General features: G+C 41.4%; 1 protein-coding gene across 1 annotated transcript in view; it reads right to left on the bottom strand.

The window, feature by feature from the left end:
* Positions 1–20,704, bottom strand: part of akt1 (v-akt murine thymoma viral oncogene homolog 1) — a 75,842-nt gene extending 55,138 nt beyond the window's left edge. Inside the window, exons 1-2 of the mRNA XM_063006959.1 lie at positions 20,558–20,704; positions 7,515–7,653 (exon numbers count right to left, since the gene is read on the bottom strand). Coding sequence (XP_062863029.1) covers positions 7,515–7,560 — 46 coding nt within the window. The 5' untranslated portion in view covers positions 7,561–7,653; positions 20,558–20,704. The remainder of the gene's footprint in view (positions 1–7,514; positions 7,654–20,557) is intronic.
* Between the last annotated feature and the right edge of the window lie 204 nt (positions 20,705–20,908).

A 20,908-nucleotide genomic window follows, 5' to 3' on the forward strand; every position in this document is an offset into this window, starting at 1 on the left:
GTTCTCGTTAACCACTCAAATGTTTGGACTTTGAATTATTTTAACATTATTTTACATCACAGTCATCGCAACATGAACATTTACATTCATATTTTAAAGGTATGAAAATCGGCAATATCGCCCAACCCTAATATATATATATATATATATATATAATGGGTGAAGGGGTGATGGTTTTAATAACAGTGGAATCAGAAAGGTGACACTCTCCACAAGCTGGCCTGAAGCAAGTGAAACAGGGTGCCTCCTGGCTACATGTGTCTCAGAGAAAGCACATGATAGCCTGTGCCTTTAAAAGTTGTTAGCAGGGCAGAATAGTTAAGACTTGTGCCAAGTTCACACGACTGGTCACTGCTAGATGTGGCAGCTCGGAAGCAACTCGGCGTTCGCTCAGGGATCGAAACTCGATCGGTATGTGTGAACTGTTCAACGACTCACAGCGGCTCGCTGAGCACTCGCAGACTCGAGAAAAATATCTAGCAGGCTAAATATCTGGATCAGTCGGGCGACTGGCAATGAGTGCGGTGTCGAACTACAGCCAATGAGAACACAAGATACAGGGTGAGGGGAAACCCGGGGGAGGAGTTGTAAAAACGTGGGACGGGGATAATATAGTTTCTATCGGAATACATCGGCACATACCAACACATAATACCAACGCTGCATTGCAAAAAATATTTATTAACCTCCAACTCACTACAGAACACACAATCCCTGCTGATCGCGTTGCCCAATCCACTCGGATTCATTTATTTTTTCTCCTTGACTTTACGCTGCACATCACCACACAAACAACTTTGATCACTCGCTTCTGCTGGCGTGCATTTATGGACATGGTATCATTAAACCCCTCGTCACCTCTCGTGTGTGTTTTTGTGACAAAACGTAGTTTGGGAGACCAGATGGACTCGCCTGCGATTCCCCATGATGGTAGATGGTGTGGTGTGAAACCCCCTATCGCCGATCAGTCGTGTAGTGTGAAATACACACCGACTGAAAAGACTCCAGATTACAAGAGATCCCAGTTGTGTAGTGTACAGCGTAACTGTACAGCGACCTGAACAACTTGAAAGTCGTGTAGTGTGAACTTGGCATTAGTGGATATGAAAATAAATGACTAAACTTGGAGAAAAGTTGTATGTAGGTAGGTATGTATTTACCCTACATGGCCAAAAGTATGTGGACTTGTCCATTGTATTCTAAAGAGAAGCCATGAGAATCTTGATCGTCATAATAATCAATCATTATAATCAAGAAGTCATGAACTAAAAATAAATTTTGATAATCATTTATTTCTTAAAAATCCCAAACTTCAGTCTCCATCATCTTTTATCATATAGTCTTCTTATTTCTCTCAAGCAAATGTAAAACAGGAAAACCACTGTTAAAAGCACAGATTTTGAGAGAAGTTTGCTTTTGTTTATGCCTTGGATCAAAGTGACCATGGAAAAACAATGTCATGCACACTGGCCCCCTGCGCAGTGGGAGACTGAGGAAAAGAGAACTTGACAGTGACGCGACACTTGCTGCGAGGCCTTTTGCCCTCCAATCATGCCCACCAATGCCTGGTGACATCTCAGTGTTGTGTTCTCTGCAGCAGCTGTACACATTAAGGACTGGTTGGTGAGGGCATGAGTATGTCCTAAAAGAATTACAACCAGTGAAGCATGCCGTATTTTTTTTTTTTTAACAAATTGCATTTGTTAATCTTCAGAAACCACTTTATCTTTACGTTCAGTATCAGATCCAGAAGTTCCCCTAAAAATGCTCATCGCAAGGAAGTAATGTAACTTGTACAGGGTGCCAGGGTATGACACACAGACAGTCTTATACCAATGTGCAATTTAGAATGGCACCTTCAGGAGTTTTTTTTAAGCCAACTTTCTGCTGAAAGTTTGTACATTTTGCACTGGGGGTTAAATCATTTTGATTGCAACTGTAGATTGAAAGATCAAGGTTGTTTCCTGCTGAGTAAAAACATGAATAGAAAGATCTGCTGACTACCAATAGCATGCAAACAAACAAACCTCCTTCTTCTCAGCCCTGCCCAATATTTCCTGCTCTGCATAACCAAAAAACTAGCCATGGTCACATTAGAGTTTGCTCTAACCACACAAGCAAAAGCTGTCTCAAATCGCAACGAGGATGAGTATTAGATTCAAACGGGTTTAAAACATTGTTTTAGGGGCAGGCATGACACAAGGTTGATGAATAAGTGTTATTAACTGGAAGTTTTCAGCTTTAGTTTTTTTATTTTATTTTTATTTTAAGAAATTCAATTGCAATTCAATTGTGTGGAACCCTCAGGTCAAATTCAAATCTGTTGTGGATTTTTAAAAAGCTCATGTATTCCACCGACAGCAAATTTAATATAAATAACTAAACCTGGAGAAAAGCTGTGTATGTAGTAACGTATATATTTACCCTACATGGCCAAAAGTACATGGACCATCATTCTAAAGAGAAGCCATGATAATGAATCTTTATACTCTATGATAAAAGATTTTTTTAATAATTAATATAGTTTACTAATTTGCCTTGAGGAAATTTACCACTACAAATGATCTGGTAAAAGGTTTTCTGCTGTAGACTAAAGTGACCATAAAAAAAACAACGTCACACTGAACTGGCCTCCTGCGCAGTGAGAGGTGGTCACATCACTGTCAAGTTCTCTTTTCTTCGCTGTCAAGTTCTCTTTAGCTGAAAGTTACTTTATATTTGCTAAATTGGGGATAGGGTCAAATGTGCCACCACTTTTGCTCATGCCACATTTTTTGTCTCTCCACCTAGTACAGTATGTTGAATGCAACATGTATGACGTAATTTTATTTTACTTCATATTCAGGGTGTTTTTAGACATGTAAATATGTATTATTTTATCCTGAGACAGATCGGAAGGTTTACACACTTTACCGACCAAATTGTCTGGTTACTTATGCTAATTCGTTGGACGGTTTGAAATTAAAAATTCTGAAACATCCTGTCCAGATTTGCCAGGGATGAAATCTGGCAACCCAACTGAGAGTGGCTAATGATGGAATAACTTGTACTTGGGTTTGTTTGTTTGTTTATTAGGATTTTAACGTCATGTTTTACACTTTGGTTACATTCATGACAGGAACGGTAGCTCCTCATTACACAAGGTTATATCAAACACGGTCATGGACAATTTAGTGTCTCCAATTCATCTCACTTGCATGTCTTTGGACTGTGGGAGGAAACTGGAGCATCTGGAGGAAACCCACACAGACACAGGGAGAACATGCAAACTCCACACAGAAAGGACCCAGACCGCCCCACCTGGGGATTAAACCCAGGACCTTCTTGCTGTGAGGCGACAGTGCCACCCACTTAGCCACCGTGCCACCCAGTACTTGGGTTAAAACACATCAGGAACAATTTCAGGCGAGTTATTTAATAACCTAATAGATCAGATTGATTAGACATATAATAGTATGCCAACTTTGGTGACAAAGAAGTCTTTAACAGCATCTTTTAATACTTAATACAATGCACTTGTTTTTTTTTTTCACTTTATTTCATTGTCCACAGCTGCACTATTTTGGTCAGTGTTGCGGCAGGTCCAGTTCAAATGGGAAAGACTAGCCGCAAAGCAGGAATAGGACAGGGTGCCCATGCATCGCAGATCTTTAGCCCACCTGTCCCCCCACAATCATAGGCATAGCATAGACAATTTTTGTGGAACAACTGAAATGTTCTTTCAGTGTCCAACCTCCTGCATATACATACAGATGTGGTACCCTTCATCCAAAAAAGTTTTTTTCTAAAGTAAGGTGAAATGTGCAAAAGTGTATTATATCCATTATTCTTCATTCCACATTGAATAGAACCAACATTTTACTTTTAAGAAGCAGAATAAGAAGAATGCCTTTATTTGTCATATACAGTGCCTATAGAAAATCTTCATACCCCTTCATACGTCTTACAGCCTGAAATCAAAAATCACAACAAAGAAATCTTTCTCCAGCTTTATTTACATATTTTGCCTTACAACATTCAAGCAATGAGAAAAAATAAAACTGAAAATTAATAACAAAAAATTTAAAAGTAAAATAACAGGGTTAGAAAAGTCATCAGTCCCCTGATTCAGTACTTTGTAGAGCCACCTTTTGCTTTAATTACAGCCATGAGTCTGTTTGGATATGTCTCTACCAGCTTTGCACATCTGGATTGGGGAATATTTGCCCATTCTTCCTTGCAATTGTTCGAGTTCAATCAAATTTTGTGGGGACCGGCAATGCACTGCTCTCTTCAAGTCCATCCACAGATTTTCTATTGGATTTAGGTCAGGGCTCTGACTTGGCCACTGAAGGACATTTACCTTCCTATCCTTAAGCCACTGCTTTGTTTTTTTGGCAGTGTGTTTAGGGTCATTGTCGTGCTGGACGATGAATCTCCTACCCATCTTCAGCTGTCTAGCAGAGGGCTGCATGTGTTCCTCAAGAATTTGGATGTACTTGGAAGAATTCATTTTCCCTTCAATCCTGACCAATTGCCCAGTTCCTGCTGAAGAGAAACACCCCCATAACATAATGTTGCCACCACCGTGCTTCACAGTAGGTATGTTGGTGTATGGTGTATTGTTGGTGGTGTGCTGTGTTTGGTTTTCGCCAAACATACCGCTTGAAGTTCAGTCCAAAAAGTTCAATCTTGGTCTCATCTGACCATAAAACCTTTTGCCACATGTCATTAGAATCTTCCAAGTCTTTTTTGGCAAAGCGCAAACGAGACTCAGCATGGCTTTGTGTAAAGCGTCGTGCGAGATTGTTGTCACATGCACAGGCCGACCAACCTCAGCCATACAGCCTTGTAGGTCCTTCAAAGTTGCAATTGGCCTCTTGGTAGCTTCCCTGATCAATGCCCTCCTGGCTCGGTCATCCAGTTTGGAGGGACTGCCTGGTCTTGGCAAGGTGTTGGTGGTGCCATACACTTTCCACTTCTTGATAATGCTCTGAACAGTACTCAGATGGATTGTTAAAGCTGCTGAAATTTTTTTGTATCCTTCTCCTAACTTGTGCCTTTCCACAACTCTATCACTGAGCTCTTTTGAAAGCACCTTTCCAACCATGGTGTTACCATGCACTACTACTAGTGGAACAGCTGGTTTTATTCTGAAGTAAGCAAAACCAGTACAATTGATGTCAGGTGTGGGCCAATTAGCCTGGTGTATGATCTGGAAGGTGATTGGTTGTACCTGAGCAAGTTTATAATGTTCACTCTAAGGGGCTGGTTACTTATCCAAACCAGGTATTTTACTAATTAAATTATAATAATTTATCAGATTTTTTTAAAGTGTAATTTTCACGTTGATGAAGAGGGTTATAATGTGTAAATACAGCTGGAAAAAGTTAGACATCATTTATTTTCATTTTCAGGGTATAATGTGACAAAAGGCAAGGATTTTGATAGGGTATGAAGATTTTATATAGGCACTGTATACATATACAGTTGTATAGTACATATCCCAGCTTGTTTGGAAGCTGGGGTCAGAACGCAGGGTCAGCTATTGTATGGCGTCCCTGGAGCAGAAAGGTTTAAGGCCCAAAACTCTACCCACTAGGCTACCACTGTCCATTGTCTGACATTTAAACACTGCATTAAAATAAAAATTAAAACCAAAAATAGCATTTATTTATTTATTTATTTATGATTTTAACGTCATGTTACATTTTAACTTTGGTTACATTCATGACAGGACAGATAATTACTGGTTACACAAGATTCATCAGTTTAAGTCATTAATGTCAAACAGTCATGGACAATTTTGTATCCCCAACTCACCTCACATGAATATCTTTGGACTGTGGAAGGAAACCGGAGCTCCCGGAGGAAACCCACGCAGAACATGCAAACTCCACACAGAAAGGACCCAGACCGCTCCACCTGGGAAGCGAACCCACTACCTTCTTGCTGTGAGGTGACCGTGCTACCCACTGAGCTGCCCCCAAAAATAGCATTAACTTGTTTTGAGGAACAGCCCTTGAAAGCATTGGGATGCAATCCAGCATGTGTATTACTAAATAAGATTTCTGCACTTCTCTGCTGGGAGTCTGAGTCAATGTGCCTTGCACAGATTCAAGGCGCCTGAGGCAGCAAAGCAACCCCAAAACATCACAGAGCATCCTCCATGTTTCACAGTAGGCATCTTTTTAATTTTTGGACTTTTTCCTTCTGTTTGCCCTTTTCCCCGTGTTCGCAATTAGTTCTTACAACTTTAAAAGGGTCCTAATAATTTTTAGTCTTTGTAAAAGGGGCAAGATTTCAAATAAATTTTTTGGCTTTGTTTCAGTGCAAGCTACAACACATGTATAAATGAGAAAAGATGTTTTCATATCAACACTTTTGGTACTTGGCAAATACTGGTTAATTTGAATAGAAATGCAAGTGTAGCAATACATCACTTGGTGCATTTCATCTGACCCACTTAATTTGAACTGAGGCCAAGTGTGTTTGTGTAAGAGAATCAGTTTACTGTAATAAAGCCTCCCCCCAGTTTTTTATTGCACAGGATGTGACTGTGTTGTAAACAGGCTTGTGTTTGTTACAGAGATCTATTGAGCTGCTCTATTCTCTGCCTGCACTCTCTCACACATCGTCTGTGCTCACTTCCTCTGTCTCTTCCCTCGACCGAATGAAACGCTAGCCGTCTGACTCGCGTTATCAAAGCCAATCGATTAGCACACAGGAAAAACAAACCGAAAGAAATGCAAAGAGTGAACCGTTAACGGAAGCTGATCTGAGAGCGGACCAGTCAGCCCACGAGTTCTTTTCCCAGCTTCGTTTGTTCTAAAATCCACTGACCATGCTGCAACGATGACCCAACTCTGCCAATACATTACAGAGTATAAAGAACAAGGTTTAAACAAGCAGCAGTCAAAAAGGATGCAACATGGTGTTCCAACACATGATCCCATCTTCGATTCCTTTCGTTAAGAGTGTACGTCAGTCTGAGTTTGGGCAGTGATGTTCTGATCTCCATGAAAGACACACTGAATTGTCCTCACACACTTCTGAGCGACTTACATTACTGTGACATTATACAGTTTAAGCAATTGAGAGTTAAGGGCAGTGTGTGGGGCTTGAACCAGCAACCTTCTGATTACTAGTCCAGTCACTTTACCACTAGGCTACAACGTCGCTAGTGGTTATTCTTATTCACCCATCCTTTGGTGGATTCGCACGCGAGGTCAGCTTTGCAGAGCGCCACGCCCCCCTGATCTCTATGCTCCTTCACTTTCTGTACTGGCAGCCAGACCTGGGCAACCAAGGTCCTTACACAGCATTGATAACCCCACCCTTTGGTCCGGTTTTTCCCACCCAGCAGACTGGAAGGCAATTTTGTCTGCTGCAGGTATTAGCCAATTGTGCCTGCTAGAGGGTGCTCAGCCGACCGGTAGCAGAGTCGAGATTCGAACCCCGGAGCCCCCCGGGTTATGACGTCGTTTTCAATTGGGGTGGGTGGTCATCAGAAAATCAAACAAGGCAACACCCACCTCGTTTGTGGAGCCATCCTTCCTTCACAATCACCACGTCGGTCATGCTGGGAAGATAGAGACAGTCTCAGAGTGAGAGCAGCAGCTCCGACGCCCACAATCTTCTTCACCTGGGCAAGGAGCTTCTCCTCAAAGGTACCTGTAAAACCACGAGAAGAAGACATGTTAACCTCATCAGTCTCATTCTACAGAGTGAAGGAAAACAAGTTATTCACCTCATTGTCTTTCTGTTTGAATACACATTGTGAGCATAAACACAATTCACATATACACAAAGTCCTTTTGACTTTAAAACCTGCAGATATACGATGACCCAAAAGCAGCAAGAACAACAGACACAGTAAAGAAGGAGCTAAAATTGCACAGTAATTAATTTTCAAGTAAATTTAAAACAGATATATGAACTAAATATATAAACTGATAAATATATACACCGATCAGCCATAACATTAAAACCACCTCCTTGTTTCTACACTCACTGTCCATTCTATCAGCTCCACTTACCATATAGAAGCACTTTGTAGTTCTACAATTACTGACTGTAGTACATCTGTTTCTCTACATATCTTCTGAACCTGCTTTCACCCTGTTCTTAAATGGTCAGGACCCCCACAGGACCACCACAGAGCAGGTATTATTTAGGTGGTGGATCATTCTAAGCACTGCAGTGACACTGACATGGTGGTGGTGTGTTAGTGTGTGTTGTGCTGGTATGAGTGGATCAGACACAGCAGCGCTGATGGAGTTTTTAAATACCGTGTCCACTCACTGTCCACTCTATTAGACACTCCTACCTAGTCGGTCCACCTTGTAGATGTAAAGTCAGAGACGATCGCTCATCTATTGCTGCTGTTTGAGTCGGTCATCCTCGAGACCTTCATCAGTGGTCACAGGATGCTGCCCACGGGGCGCTGTTGGCTGGATATTTTTGGTTGGTGGACTATTCTCAGTCCAGCAGTGACAGTGAGGTGTTTAAAAACTCCAGCAGCGCTGCTGTGTCTGATCCATTCATACCAGCACAACACACACTAACACACCACCACCATGTCAGTGCCACTGCAGTGCTGAGAATGATCCACCACCTAAATAATACCTACTCTGTAGTGGTCCTGGGAGAGTCCTGACCATTGAAGAACAGCATGAAAGGGGGCTAACAAAGCATGCAGAGAAACAGATGGACTACAGTCAGTAATTGTAGAACTACAAAGTGCTTCTATATGGTAAGTGGAGCTGATAAAATGGACAGTGAGTGTAGAAACCAGAAGGTGGTTTTAATGTTATGGCTGATCGGTGTATAAACTAACAGGGTTCCAAGGTTCAGAACACAGCAGCGCTATCAGCCGGACAGGCATCTGCAAACAGACATGACTGGCTATGTATGGGGAGAAAGGGTCTGGCCGAGGCCCAGCAATAGATGTGTAGATTGGTGTCCTGAGATGTGTCACTGCATTGAGCCTCCTAAATTCTGGGGAAACTGAACCACATAATTACAATGAACGGCGGAACAATCATGTCATTTCTAATGTAATATTCATGCAGCTTACATTTGTTGTATTTTATTAAACTTTATTCTATTACAGGGAAGCTGGACTCAGTGTACCCTGACCAGGATAAAATAGTGGTGAATTAAAATGAAATAAAAAAAGCAATAATAAGAGCAGCACAATAACGTTACTATATTTAACATTTTTGGTAGAATCATCCAAATTACGTATTTAGACATGGCTTTCATTTTTGGCAGTAGTCAGTAGTGTAGTGGTGTGGACAGAGCGGCACTCCATGACATACAATTTCCTTTGATGAAGGAAGAAAACTTTAACGGCTGACGAGCAAAAACACAGACGTGTTGAGTGGCTGCTCCCTAAAAGGAAGTCATTACTCTGAAATGGGCAGAGCCTGCACCATGCCGAGGTTCCACTTGTGATACACACACTGAGGCCTTAACATTCTCTACAATGAACCGCATGCTGACCAGGGTGTTCTTGCCCTGCGCCTAGTGTTTCCTGGTGGAACCAGACCCACCGTGACCCTGACATGCTCAGCAGTGCAGAATCCTCCTTTATTTATTTGAATATATTTCATATTTATCACTGAATATTTAAAAACATACAAAATATGTCATTGTGAATTTGCCTGAAATGATGAATATAATTTGTATGATGGATTTCTTTGTGAAAATTTAACCAATTAATGGAGTGAAATGAGGTGATGCATTAAATACAATAACTGATATGCCACTCAGGTGGCGCCGCAGTAAAATACGCTAGCACACCAGAGCTGGGATTTTGAATACATCGTATGCCCCTCCGTGTACCTACAGTGGGGGAAATAAGTATTTGATCCCCTGCTGATTTTGTAAGTTTACCCCCTTACAAAGACTTGAACAGTCTATATTTTTTATGGAAGGTTTATTTTAACAGAGAGAGACAGAATATCAACAAAAAACCCAGAAAAAAACAGTAAATAAAAGTTATAAATTTATTTGTATTTAATTAAGGGAAATAAGTATTTGATCCCCTACCAACCAGCAAGAATTCTGACCCCCACAGACCGGTTATGTGCCCATGAGGCACACAAATTAGTCCTGTCCCTGTATAAAAGTCTCCTGTCACAGAATCAGTTTCTTCCGTTCAAATCTCTCGACCACCATGGGCAAGACCAAAGAGCTATCAAAGGACGTCAGGGACAAGATTGTAGACCTGCACAAGGCTGGAATGGGCTACAAGACCATCAGCAAGAAGCTTGGTGAGAAAGAGACCACTGTTGGTGCGATCATTCGAAAATGGAAGAAATACAAGATCACAGTCAATCACCCTCGCTCTGGAGCTCCATGCAAGATCTCACCTGGTGGGGTAAAAATGATTCTGAGAAAGGTGAGGTCAGTCCAGAATTACACGGGAGGAGCTCGTCAATTATCTCAAGGACAGACCTTTTCAAATCTGTGCATACTCTTCACCTGCCGGCCAAATAGTTACAGGTGCTTCTGCTTTAGAGGAGAATTTTTGCTGTGTCCGTCCAAAGCAGCCGTCGGACGATCGGAAGGTTTTTAAAGTTCAAAATTACAATGTATTTCAATATTTTATCAGGAATGGCAAAGATTCAAGAGGAGCTAATGAACAGTGAAAAATGCACAATAAGGCTTTCATCCTTACTGTGTCACTGAACAAACTGGACTTCCTGAGAAACCACCAACTCTCCACAGTCTTACACTACTGGCTAGTTTTACTCACGTCAGCCCGCAACTTCAGCTTTTACACACGTAAACAATTCATCTCTCTACAAAAAAACTTCTGGTTCTCTGTGAACTTGTGCACACTAGACAATAAATAACCGTCCTCCTCACACCACATGATTTCTTTTTGTGATCATAGAAGAGCAGCACACATACCCTGTCGCAAAATATCACCCGACAGCTGGACGCGAATCAGAGCTGAAAATCATCCCATTCTGATATCTAGACATTCCTGTTCTCATGTGCATAGTATACATGACTGGGGGGAATGTACAAGATGGGAGGAATATGTACTTTCACCACGACACATTCACATCAGCACCAAACACTTTCACCATGACACATTCACACCATTACCAAACACTCAGACCATAACACAGTGGTACCTTGAAACTCAACATCAGTTAGTTCTGGGAGTTGCGTTGAGTTTAAAAGTTGTTGAGTTTCAAGATCTGTTTTCCCATAAGGATGTATGGGAAACCTTCGTTTTAATGGTCCAGAGGAACTGCATACATTTCATTTTATGATATATATTAATAATAATATTATAACATTATAACATATTATACATAAATATAACATATTTAATTTATTCCTGGGGCAAATGTTGTTTACTACCACCATACAAAATTTCGCTTCTAACTAATTCTGATCTGGAGTTATTGAAGTTGGAGTAAAAAGAATCCATGTTGGTCTCCAATGAATCAGGAATTGAATCAGAAAGCTGTGCTCTTATCTGTGGTTCAAGATTCATTTGTTTTGCTCACTCTATTCCCTTATGGTGCCGTGTGTCAACGACTCCATGGATCAGTGCATTTGTTTCAGATTCAGTCGTGGTTCAAGCCTTGAAAAACAGCTGTATAAACCAATCAGAGCTTTCCAATTCAGATTCAGTTTTCGTTAGTTAGGTGCACAAACGCAGTTTGGACAGGCGCACACGCGTCGAGTTTAAGGGTACAGATTTCTTGACTAAGGGCGTCGAGTTTCAAAGATTTCGAGTTTAGGGGACATCGAGTACCACTGTACACTCCTCTATGAATTAAATGGAACACCAATGACACAAGGAGAGTACTTAAAAACGCACAAACTGGTGCCAAAGCATCTGACCAATAAGCTAACAAGATATAACGCTGTCTCCATTTGGGCGGCACTGTGGCTCGGTGGGTAGCACTGTCGCCTCACGGCAAGGCGGTCCGGGTCCTTTCTGTGTGGAGTTTGCATGTTCTCCCCGTGTCTGCGTGGGTTTACTCCGGGTGCTCCGGTTTCCTCCTACAGTCCGAAAACATGCAAGTGAGGTGAATTGGAGATACAAAGTTGTCCATTAGTGCGTTCGATATGACCTTGTGTGAACTGATGAATCTTGTGTAATGAGTGACTACCGTTCCTGTCATGAATGTAACCAAAGTGTAAAACATGACGTTAAAATCCTAATAAACAAACAAACTGTGTCTCCACTTACACACGAATACACTCAAAAAAATGTACTAAATAAGTATAGTTTGTGTTTTATACACATATTAGTCTGATGACACTGATTAGAACCACCATTTCTGTGCAGGAATTTTCCACATTACAAACACTCAGCAAGTGGAATTTACTGACAAGTCTGCACTTCCATGCCAGATATTAGGACATGTGCAGTAATAAAGTATTTCATTTATTTATCATAAACGTACTACTTTATTCAGGTCAGGGCAGCAAGTAAGTTCAGCACCACCCAGAAACCTTCAGTTCAGAAACACACCCTGAGGGGAAGCATCCAATCACGTTTAATTACACCCAAACACCAAGAGACAATTTATAGCATCCAATCTGACTTTAGGCAGAAACTCGAGGGAAACTAGCACAGAGAGAACATACAAAACTTCTCACAAAAAGGAGCCAAAGGTGAGAATAAAACCCAGTTCCCCAGAAACCATGTTGCTGAGAGACACCCATTGGATTGAGATCTGGGGAATTTGGAGGCCAAGTCAACACCTCAAACTCGTTGTTGTGCTCATCAAACCATTCCTGAACCATTTTTGCTTTGTGGCAGGGTGCATTATCCTGCTGAAAGAGGCCACAGCCATCAGGGAATACCGTTTCGTACATGGTCTGCAACAATGCTTAGGTAGGTGGTACGTGTCAAAGTAGCATCCACATGGATGGCAGGACCCAAGGTTTCCCAGCAGAACATTGCCCAAAAATGGGCACCCTGACTGGTCTGCGGTTATGCAGCCCCATACACAACAAACTGTGATGCTCTGTGTATTCTGACACCTTTCTATCAGAACCAGCATTAACTTCTTCAGCAGTTTGAGCTACAGTAGCTCGTCTGTTGGATCGGACCACACACACACCAGCCTTCGCTCCCCACGTGCATCAATGAGCCTTGGCCGCCCATGACCCTGTCGCCGGTTTACCACTGATCCATCCTTGGACCACTTTTGATAGATACTGACCACTGCAGACCGGGAACCCCCCACAAGAGCTGCAGTTTTTGAGATGCTCTGACCCAGTCGTCTAGCCATCACAATTTGGCCCTTGTTAAACTCGCTCAAATCCTCACCCATTTTTCCTGCTTCTAACACATCAACTTTGAGGATAAAATGTTATATATCCCACCCACTAACAGGTTGATGCCTGATCGTGTATAAAGTCTGTATTGAGTCCGACTAAATGTTAAACTGCACATACAAATCTGTGTGTAACATAAACAATGTAGAAATGTTGCATTATGTTCTAGTGTGAAGGTAAAATTCTGTTTATCATCTTAATATCTACACTAATAATCAGTCAGGAAGAGCTTTAACATACTGACTGAATCTCTAATAATCACCAACTTGTGAATGCTGAACTGGTTTTGCTCACAATGTTTATGCTCATCTTACTGTTCTGCTTTGGTCTCTGCAGCCATTATTGAGGAATTTCAGTAACAGCTGCTGTGTTTCTAATCATTCCTGTCATTACTAAATAGTGTGTAAAAAGTCACACCATCATTGCAAATATACAACTTTTACACACTCTTAAGTACATCAGTATTACAAACCCCATTTCACAAAAGTTGGGACATGTTGTAAATGCAATGAACACAAAAATCTGTTATTTGTTCACTCTTTAACCTTCATTTAGCCAACAAAGGGGCAAATATAGTACAAATATACCAGACAGTACTGGTCTACTGGTCCACCAACTCCACTGTAACAGGGATCCGCTACAGGAGGTCATTCCTGCCCACTGCAGTGGCAATTTATAAAGTCTCACTCTTGTGTAGTGAGAGGAAACATGTCCTCTGAACTGATAATAACACAGCACATTGTACTATTTGTTATGCACAACTGCACATCATACATCGGAACTGCACAATTTAATTGAACAAAACACTCAAGAGCATTTACTGAAAATGAATAAACAAATAAATGAATGAAGGGAAAGATCTGGCCTTCACAGCATCAGTATTTGCAGTTGAGCAGGAGACTAGCGCTGGGCGGTATGACGGTACATTAGGTATACCTTCTTGGATTCCTCATACTGAATGGATTTTTCAAATACCACCATGCCATAGCTCTGTTGTGCAGATTAGATACGGCTCACGAGTTAGCCAGGTAGTTAACAGATGAAAGGCTTCCTTGATATGGTGAAAGAAAATAAACCAAAAACAGATGGAGGATGAAGAGAGGAAGACCAAATATGCACCGGAAGAACCTGCCAAAGAAATAAGCTGTGTCGACAGTTCAGAACAGACTAAAACACTACATACTAAACAGTTTGTCAAGCCACGGCTGTTGCAAACAACGGTATTACGAATATGCAAGGAAACGATTGCTCTATAGACAGTCAAGAAAGAAGCTTTCAGAGCAATAATTAAAACAGTGGATTCCAGGTTTGTCTTACTGGGCGAAAATACTTCAGGTCAGTTGCTAAACCAACGTTATAAGTGAACTGGAACACTTTTCTACAACAGACCTGTGGTCAAGCGGAGTTTGCAAACGTCGTTTTATTTGTTTAAGGGAGAGCTAAGGGAAATTGTACAATACTTAAATATTATTTAAGCAATACGAATTGTATTTATTGCAACATTTCATCAAATATGAAAATGAAAATGTTTTATATTTTATGTACTTATAACAGTATAGTTTGTGTTTTATACACCGATTAGCCTGATAACACTGAATTATTGCCCACATTACAATCACTCGGGGCGACACGGTGGCTCAGTCGGTAGCACCGTCGCCTCACAGCAAGGAGGTCCTGGGTTCGATCCCCAGGTGGGGCGGTCCGGGTCCTTTCTGTGTGGAGTTTGCATGTTCTCCCCGTGTCCTCGTGGGGTTCCTCCGGGTGCTCCGGTTTCCTCCCACAGTCCAAAGACGTGCAAGTGAGGTGAATTGGAGACACTAAATTGTCCATGACTGTGTTTAATGAACCTTGTGAACTGATGAATCTTGTGTAATGAGTAACTACCGATCCTGTCATGAATGTAACCAAAAGTGTAAAACATGATGTTAAAATCCTAATAAACAAACAAAAAACAGTCACTTAGCAGGTGGAATTTACTGACAATTCTGCACTCCCATGCCATATGCAGCAATAAAGTATTTAATTTATTTATTATAAACTTACTACTTTATTCAGGTCAGGGCAGCAAGTAAGTTCAGCACCACCCAGATACCTTTAGTTAGAATGAAAACTGGAATATTCACACAGCTTCCATTCTGGTGCATCAGAAAAAATGTAGCCAAAATAACACATTCACACAAGGTCACTGAGGACACGAAATGAAATAAAAAGAAAAAGCTGGATAAAAAGAGTAAGCAGCAATGACATCAGTCCACGATGGACCTGAAACCAAAACAGTGCTACTGATAAACGTGAGCAGTCTCTGCACTACGGGCAGCTCCTCAGAACTGGGGAGAAATGCCTGCATAGCTGGCAGCCAGCCAGCAACAACTGAATGAACTCGATGCCTTAACTTGGGGTCACATGGTTTGTGCAGCGCCGGGGCCTCCGCCCACTCGCCCTCTCTCCAATCATTCATCATTCCAGCTCTGGCTGCAGGGCCGACCCCATCCGATGCGAATCGGAGCCTCATGGCCGAGAAGCCGACCACGTCCTCGTGGAACAGTCATCAGCCACCGCTACAACATGGAAGAAGTTTTAAGGCAAAAGTGAGTCATCAGTAGTGCAATGTGCTGAAGTAGATGTGGGTTACAGCTGGGGAAAGACTGGATTTACTTGCGCACGGTATTACTACTGCACTGGCTGAAACGGATAGCACCACTGTTACTAAATGTCGACCTTATATTTAGTTCAGTGAATCAGATGTGCAACACTGGAGCGTTTCTAGACCAGTTTTTATCACATTATACAGTACATTACACTCAAGCAGCCTCTTTAAACCATGATCTGGGCTGACATCACAACAGTTATCTAGTTTGGAGGTGGTGATGTATAGTCCGTAGTCAAAGCAAAAGAAAACAACAGTGCAGGATAAACATCAACAGATGCACACATGATTCCTGTACTGCACAGCTGTCTGCATAAACAAAACAGAAGGGGAATTCTTATTCTGATCACATCATTTTCTAGAAATGTGTTGCCCTGGTGGCAGCATGTCTCTCTAAAATTCCAACGGACTTCCGCATCAATGGTACCTTCACACGTAAGCAAGTCAGAGAAAGCAGAGAACTCAGAACACAGAACTTTTTGTCCAACAGTGCATCCGGTTGCATTTCTTCATGCAGCGACGGACTGGGTTAAATGACCACGGTTTTTCGATGTACCACCAAGCCCATGTGGCTATATTTATCGCAGTAGCATGACGGTTTCTCATGCTGTCCGAAGGCTCAAGGGTCAAACACATTCAACAGCGCTTTCTGGCCTTGCTTTACACAGACTGACATATTTAAAGATTCTCTGCATCCTTCCAAATATTATGTACGGTAGGTGGTGACAGAGCTAAATGATTTGCAATCCTGTGTTGAGAAATGTTTTATATGAATAAAAGCTAAACCCAAACACGATACCCTCACCTGTTACAGATTCACCTGCATATTCTGTACAGTTGTAATATGCTGTAACTTAGTTTGTCCACTTAACTTTTTAAATATGTTGACGGCATTAACACCAAAATATGTCTATATTTACAAAACACAATCAAGTTGGTCAGCTGAAACATTAAGTCATTTATTTGTACCTTTGTCATTGAATTAATGGTTCAAAGTTTCGTTTTTATTGCATTGTACAACATTTCCCAGTAGTCCCATGTAGTTATTTAATGCATCTGTGTGTGTTGGAGTATATGCTCAACATCTGTGCATTTCAATTGAAGATTTCATATCTTAGGTTATTAGTTAGATTGCCTTGTTTTAATCAATATGGTGTGAATGTATATACTATTATGCACATCTAGTATATTATAGAAAAAAGTAAAAGCATAAACCAATTCAAATTGTTTATACAAATATTTTAGTACATACATGCAGAAAAACTGGACTTGATACTAGAAATAGCACCTCACTGCTAAGTTTCAGTTGTTAGTATTCTGTCTACATTACTTAAATAATAAGATAACTAAAAACCTTTGATGGTGATCAGATTATTAGTCTGGATGCACATACGCTGAACGAGGTGTAATAAGCCTGTGCATGTTTGAGCTTGCAGAGAATGTCGGGTTTAGTATGAGGCAATTAACCTAATTTTATTCTCCGAGTTATCTAGTTCACACACAACATTATAGGGTCACTTGTGCCCTCAATCAAACCAATTTTCAGCAAATCATCGAGGTGTGTGGAGAGCTTTGTTGTGCTTGTTTTAAGAGTGTTAAATAATATTCTGGACAGAGAACAGCCTTCAGTCACATTGTCACCCACAGACTAAAAAAACACTGGTAGACTGACAAGTAAGTGTGATCCATGTCAGTCTTTTAGATCTATAAAAACTAGTTAATAAAAAATAAAAGCTGAAATATACAGCTGCATTACATTATGCTTAAATGGCATCACTGCACTTGAGACAGGCAGCATGGGAAATGCTACATGCCCCCCCCTTCAAAAAAACCCAAGGCTAATTAAAAAAAGGAAAACCCTAACGCAAGACGAGGCCAGTCATATCACAAGATCAGCAGCACTGGGGTCTTTTTTTGGTAGATTTTTAAAACTAATTCCTGAGGGCATCTACACACACAATAAACCCAACTGTGTGTGGGCATATTTCAAGCAGCATTCCTGGGATTCTGCATGTCACTGACGAGCCATTTGCGTCAACAGGACCAGGAGGAACTTGTAGACCTTTCGCATAGTAATGGATAAGAAGACAGAACAAAGGGTGAAGAAAGAAAAAGTACCATAGCATTTTCAACTCATAAATGAAAGCGGTCAGTACAAACACATGCAGCCCACCGCAGAGTTCTTTGGCCATTTCCAATAAACAGTTTACAATACAGTCTTCAAATTTTGGAAAAGTCTTTGAAGCACAAAAGTATCTGAAACAGCACAAACGACAGTAAATAGCTAACTACACTGCCTGAAAAGGCGTTGCCCTAAATTCCTTAGTTTAAAGGTACATGGGGTAAAAGGTCAGCTCTAGTGGGTACAAGGTATCTTGAGATCTTACGAGTCCATTGTGGGGAGTAAAGATGGGACTGGAGCTCTCCACTAATCATTTTGACAGTTGTGTTTCATCCTATTCCATATATATTCCACCTTATTGAACTTGGGAATGGTTGTCACTGTGTGATGCAAAGCCACCATGTTTGTAAGTTTTAATTAAGTCTGCATTAAAAGTTCAGAGGGTGTTTTTACTCCTTTAATTACTGCGCCTATGGCTGAGAACGCATGCTCAAAGACTACACAATACTAGGACAATTACTGACTGTAGCCCATCTGATGCTCTGACACTGTCACCCCTCTACCCCATTTAGAAATCCAAAGGAACCTGATGTTATTTGGGTGATGGACCATTCTCAACACTGCAATGACCAACATGGTAATAACATTGTAGTGTGTGTTTTACCTGTACAAGTGAAGCAGGTGCAGCAGTGTTGTTGGGATGTTTTGTCAGTGCCGGGTGGAGAATAGTGCTGCGGCTAGAAATACGAAGCCAACAGCGTCCTGTCATCAGTGTGTTAAGGTGTCCGCTAATAAAGGACACAGCTCTAGTCTCTGGCTGTACAGCTACGAGCAATGGTAACTGCGTATGTGTTCCTTACAAAGAGTTTAACCAGTATTTTAAAACCCCAACAACATTGCTGCACCTGCTACATTCATACAAGAGCAAGACACACTACCATGTTAGTGTGATTGCACTGGTCATTGGGGTCCTGGGGGTCATTTTAATTCATAAACGGGGTACATGTTTAAAATGAACATAGCAAAAGATTAGTGACAGTCAGTAATTGTATACACACAAATTTCATCTGTGTTGTGGTTTAAAAAAAAAATCAATGAATATAAGCACAAGATGAGTGTATCTAATGAAGTGCTTGGCATGTTTGCAGATGTGTTCTTTATTTAAAACCATTTTTCTCAAACATGAATTTTAAGAAACACCTTTAACCTTTTTAAATACTACCAGAGAGTGATTTTCAGCATGTGTCATGGTGTGACATTCCAAACCCCCTTTTGTACTATTATTTGTTTGTTTGTTGGGATTTTAACGTCATGTTTTACACTTTGGTTACATTCATGACAGGAACGGTAGTCACTCATTACACAAGATCCAATCTCCAATTTACCTCACTTGCATGTCTTTAGGCTGTAGGAAGAAAACCGGAGCACCCGGAGGAAACCCACACAGACACGGGGAGAACATGCAAACTCCACACAGAAAGGACCCGGACCGCCCCACCTGGGGATCGAACCCAGGACCTTCTTGCTGTGAGGCGACAGTGCTGCCCACTGAGCCACCTTGCCGCCCCCTTTTGTACTATTAAAAACAACGTAATATTTAGATTTTAAACGTGTTTACCTTCTAATAGGTACATTACCTATGCATAAATAAAATGCTACAATGCATCTCCCCAATATTTGTCTAAAATACCAGAACTAAAAGGTACAGCTTATTATTGTAGGAGGGGAAATCATAGTAAATAATGTACAAAAAAAAAACGTTATGCCCAGGTTGTGCTCCTCCTACAGTCAAAACAGACAAGGTTCAAAGTAACAACGTGGGAGTAAACCCAGTCCCAAATACCTTCCCATTTCCCATACAAGCGCACTACATGTAAATGACTAATTGTGACATGCACGTCGCTTCTTAGTGCCCTACACATCACACATGTAGCAGTTTGTGAGCAACCCAAAAGCGGAAGATAAATCACCTTAAATGACCACTGTTTCTCACGGGTGTGCCCGCCTAGCCGAGGAGGAAAACTCAGCAGCTAGCAAGCAAATACGGCCGACTCACGTTTACATCTTTCCTGACATTATTTTTAAACAAATTCTCGTTTTAAATGAAAAGTTTCAGGTGAACAGAGAGTAGGCCTGAAGCGTCCACGCGGCGGTCAGCTCGAGCCGACAAGACACGATATAGTTGAATGACAGATCAATAGAGCATCCGGATCGGTTCAGCCCTACACAAACACGGTTCCGCTTTACACATGTCAGCCTTCATTCTTTCACTAAATTAAGCGTCCATATAGATAACCCGACTCTTTAATGAAACCCGAAGCTGTTCGGAACACATGAATATAAGCAGCAGTGAAAGACAGAAGCAGAGGCCTGTAGACGGGCAGTGTGAGCACAAGCGCATCCTATACAACAACACCACCAGACCTTCCCTCTGTCTAACAGTCGGACGTGTAGTCGGCGCGAAAACAACACAAATGAGACCTTACCTGAACCAAAGATCAAAAATGTCCCCGGAGCATTGCTTAAGGTAGCGTCAGGCGCTTTCTGCTGCTAGTTAAATCCCACAGAATAAGGGCAGGTAAAGTGTTTTCATTCACCACGCTTCTCTTTCGCCTTTGCTCCACTACGCCTTCCAAACGGCTCTGAGTCTGCACCGCTGCTGCTACTCATTCACACACAAACACACACCACGGTCCTAGCGCCGACCCTGTATCTCTTACAGGCCTCACTGACCCAATGAACTCGATGACTCGGTTTACATGAACAGCAGAACTTCTGAATCTACATGATTTTATTCAGGTACAAGGGATTATATTCTGGTCAGTGGCGGTTCTTTG

Source organism: Trichomycterus rosablanca, chromosome 13, assembly GCF_030014385.1.
Source record: "Trichomycterus rosablanca isolate fTriRos1 chromosome 13, fTriRos1.hap1, whole genome shotgun sequence".
NCBI classification, from domain to species: domain Eukaryota; kingdom Metazoa; phylum Chordata; class Actinopteri; order Siluriformes; family Trichomycteridae; genus Trichomycterus; species Trichomycterus rosablanca.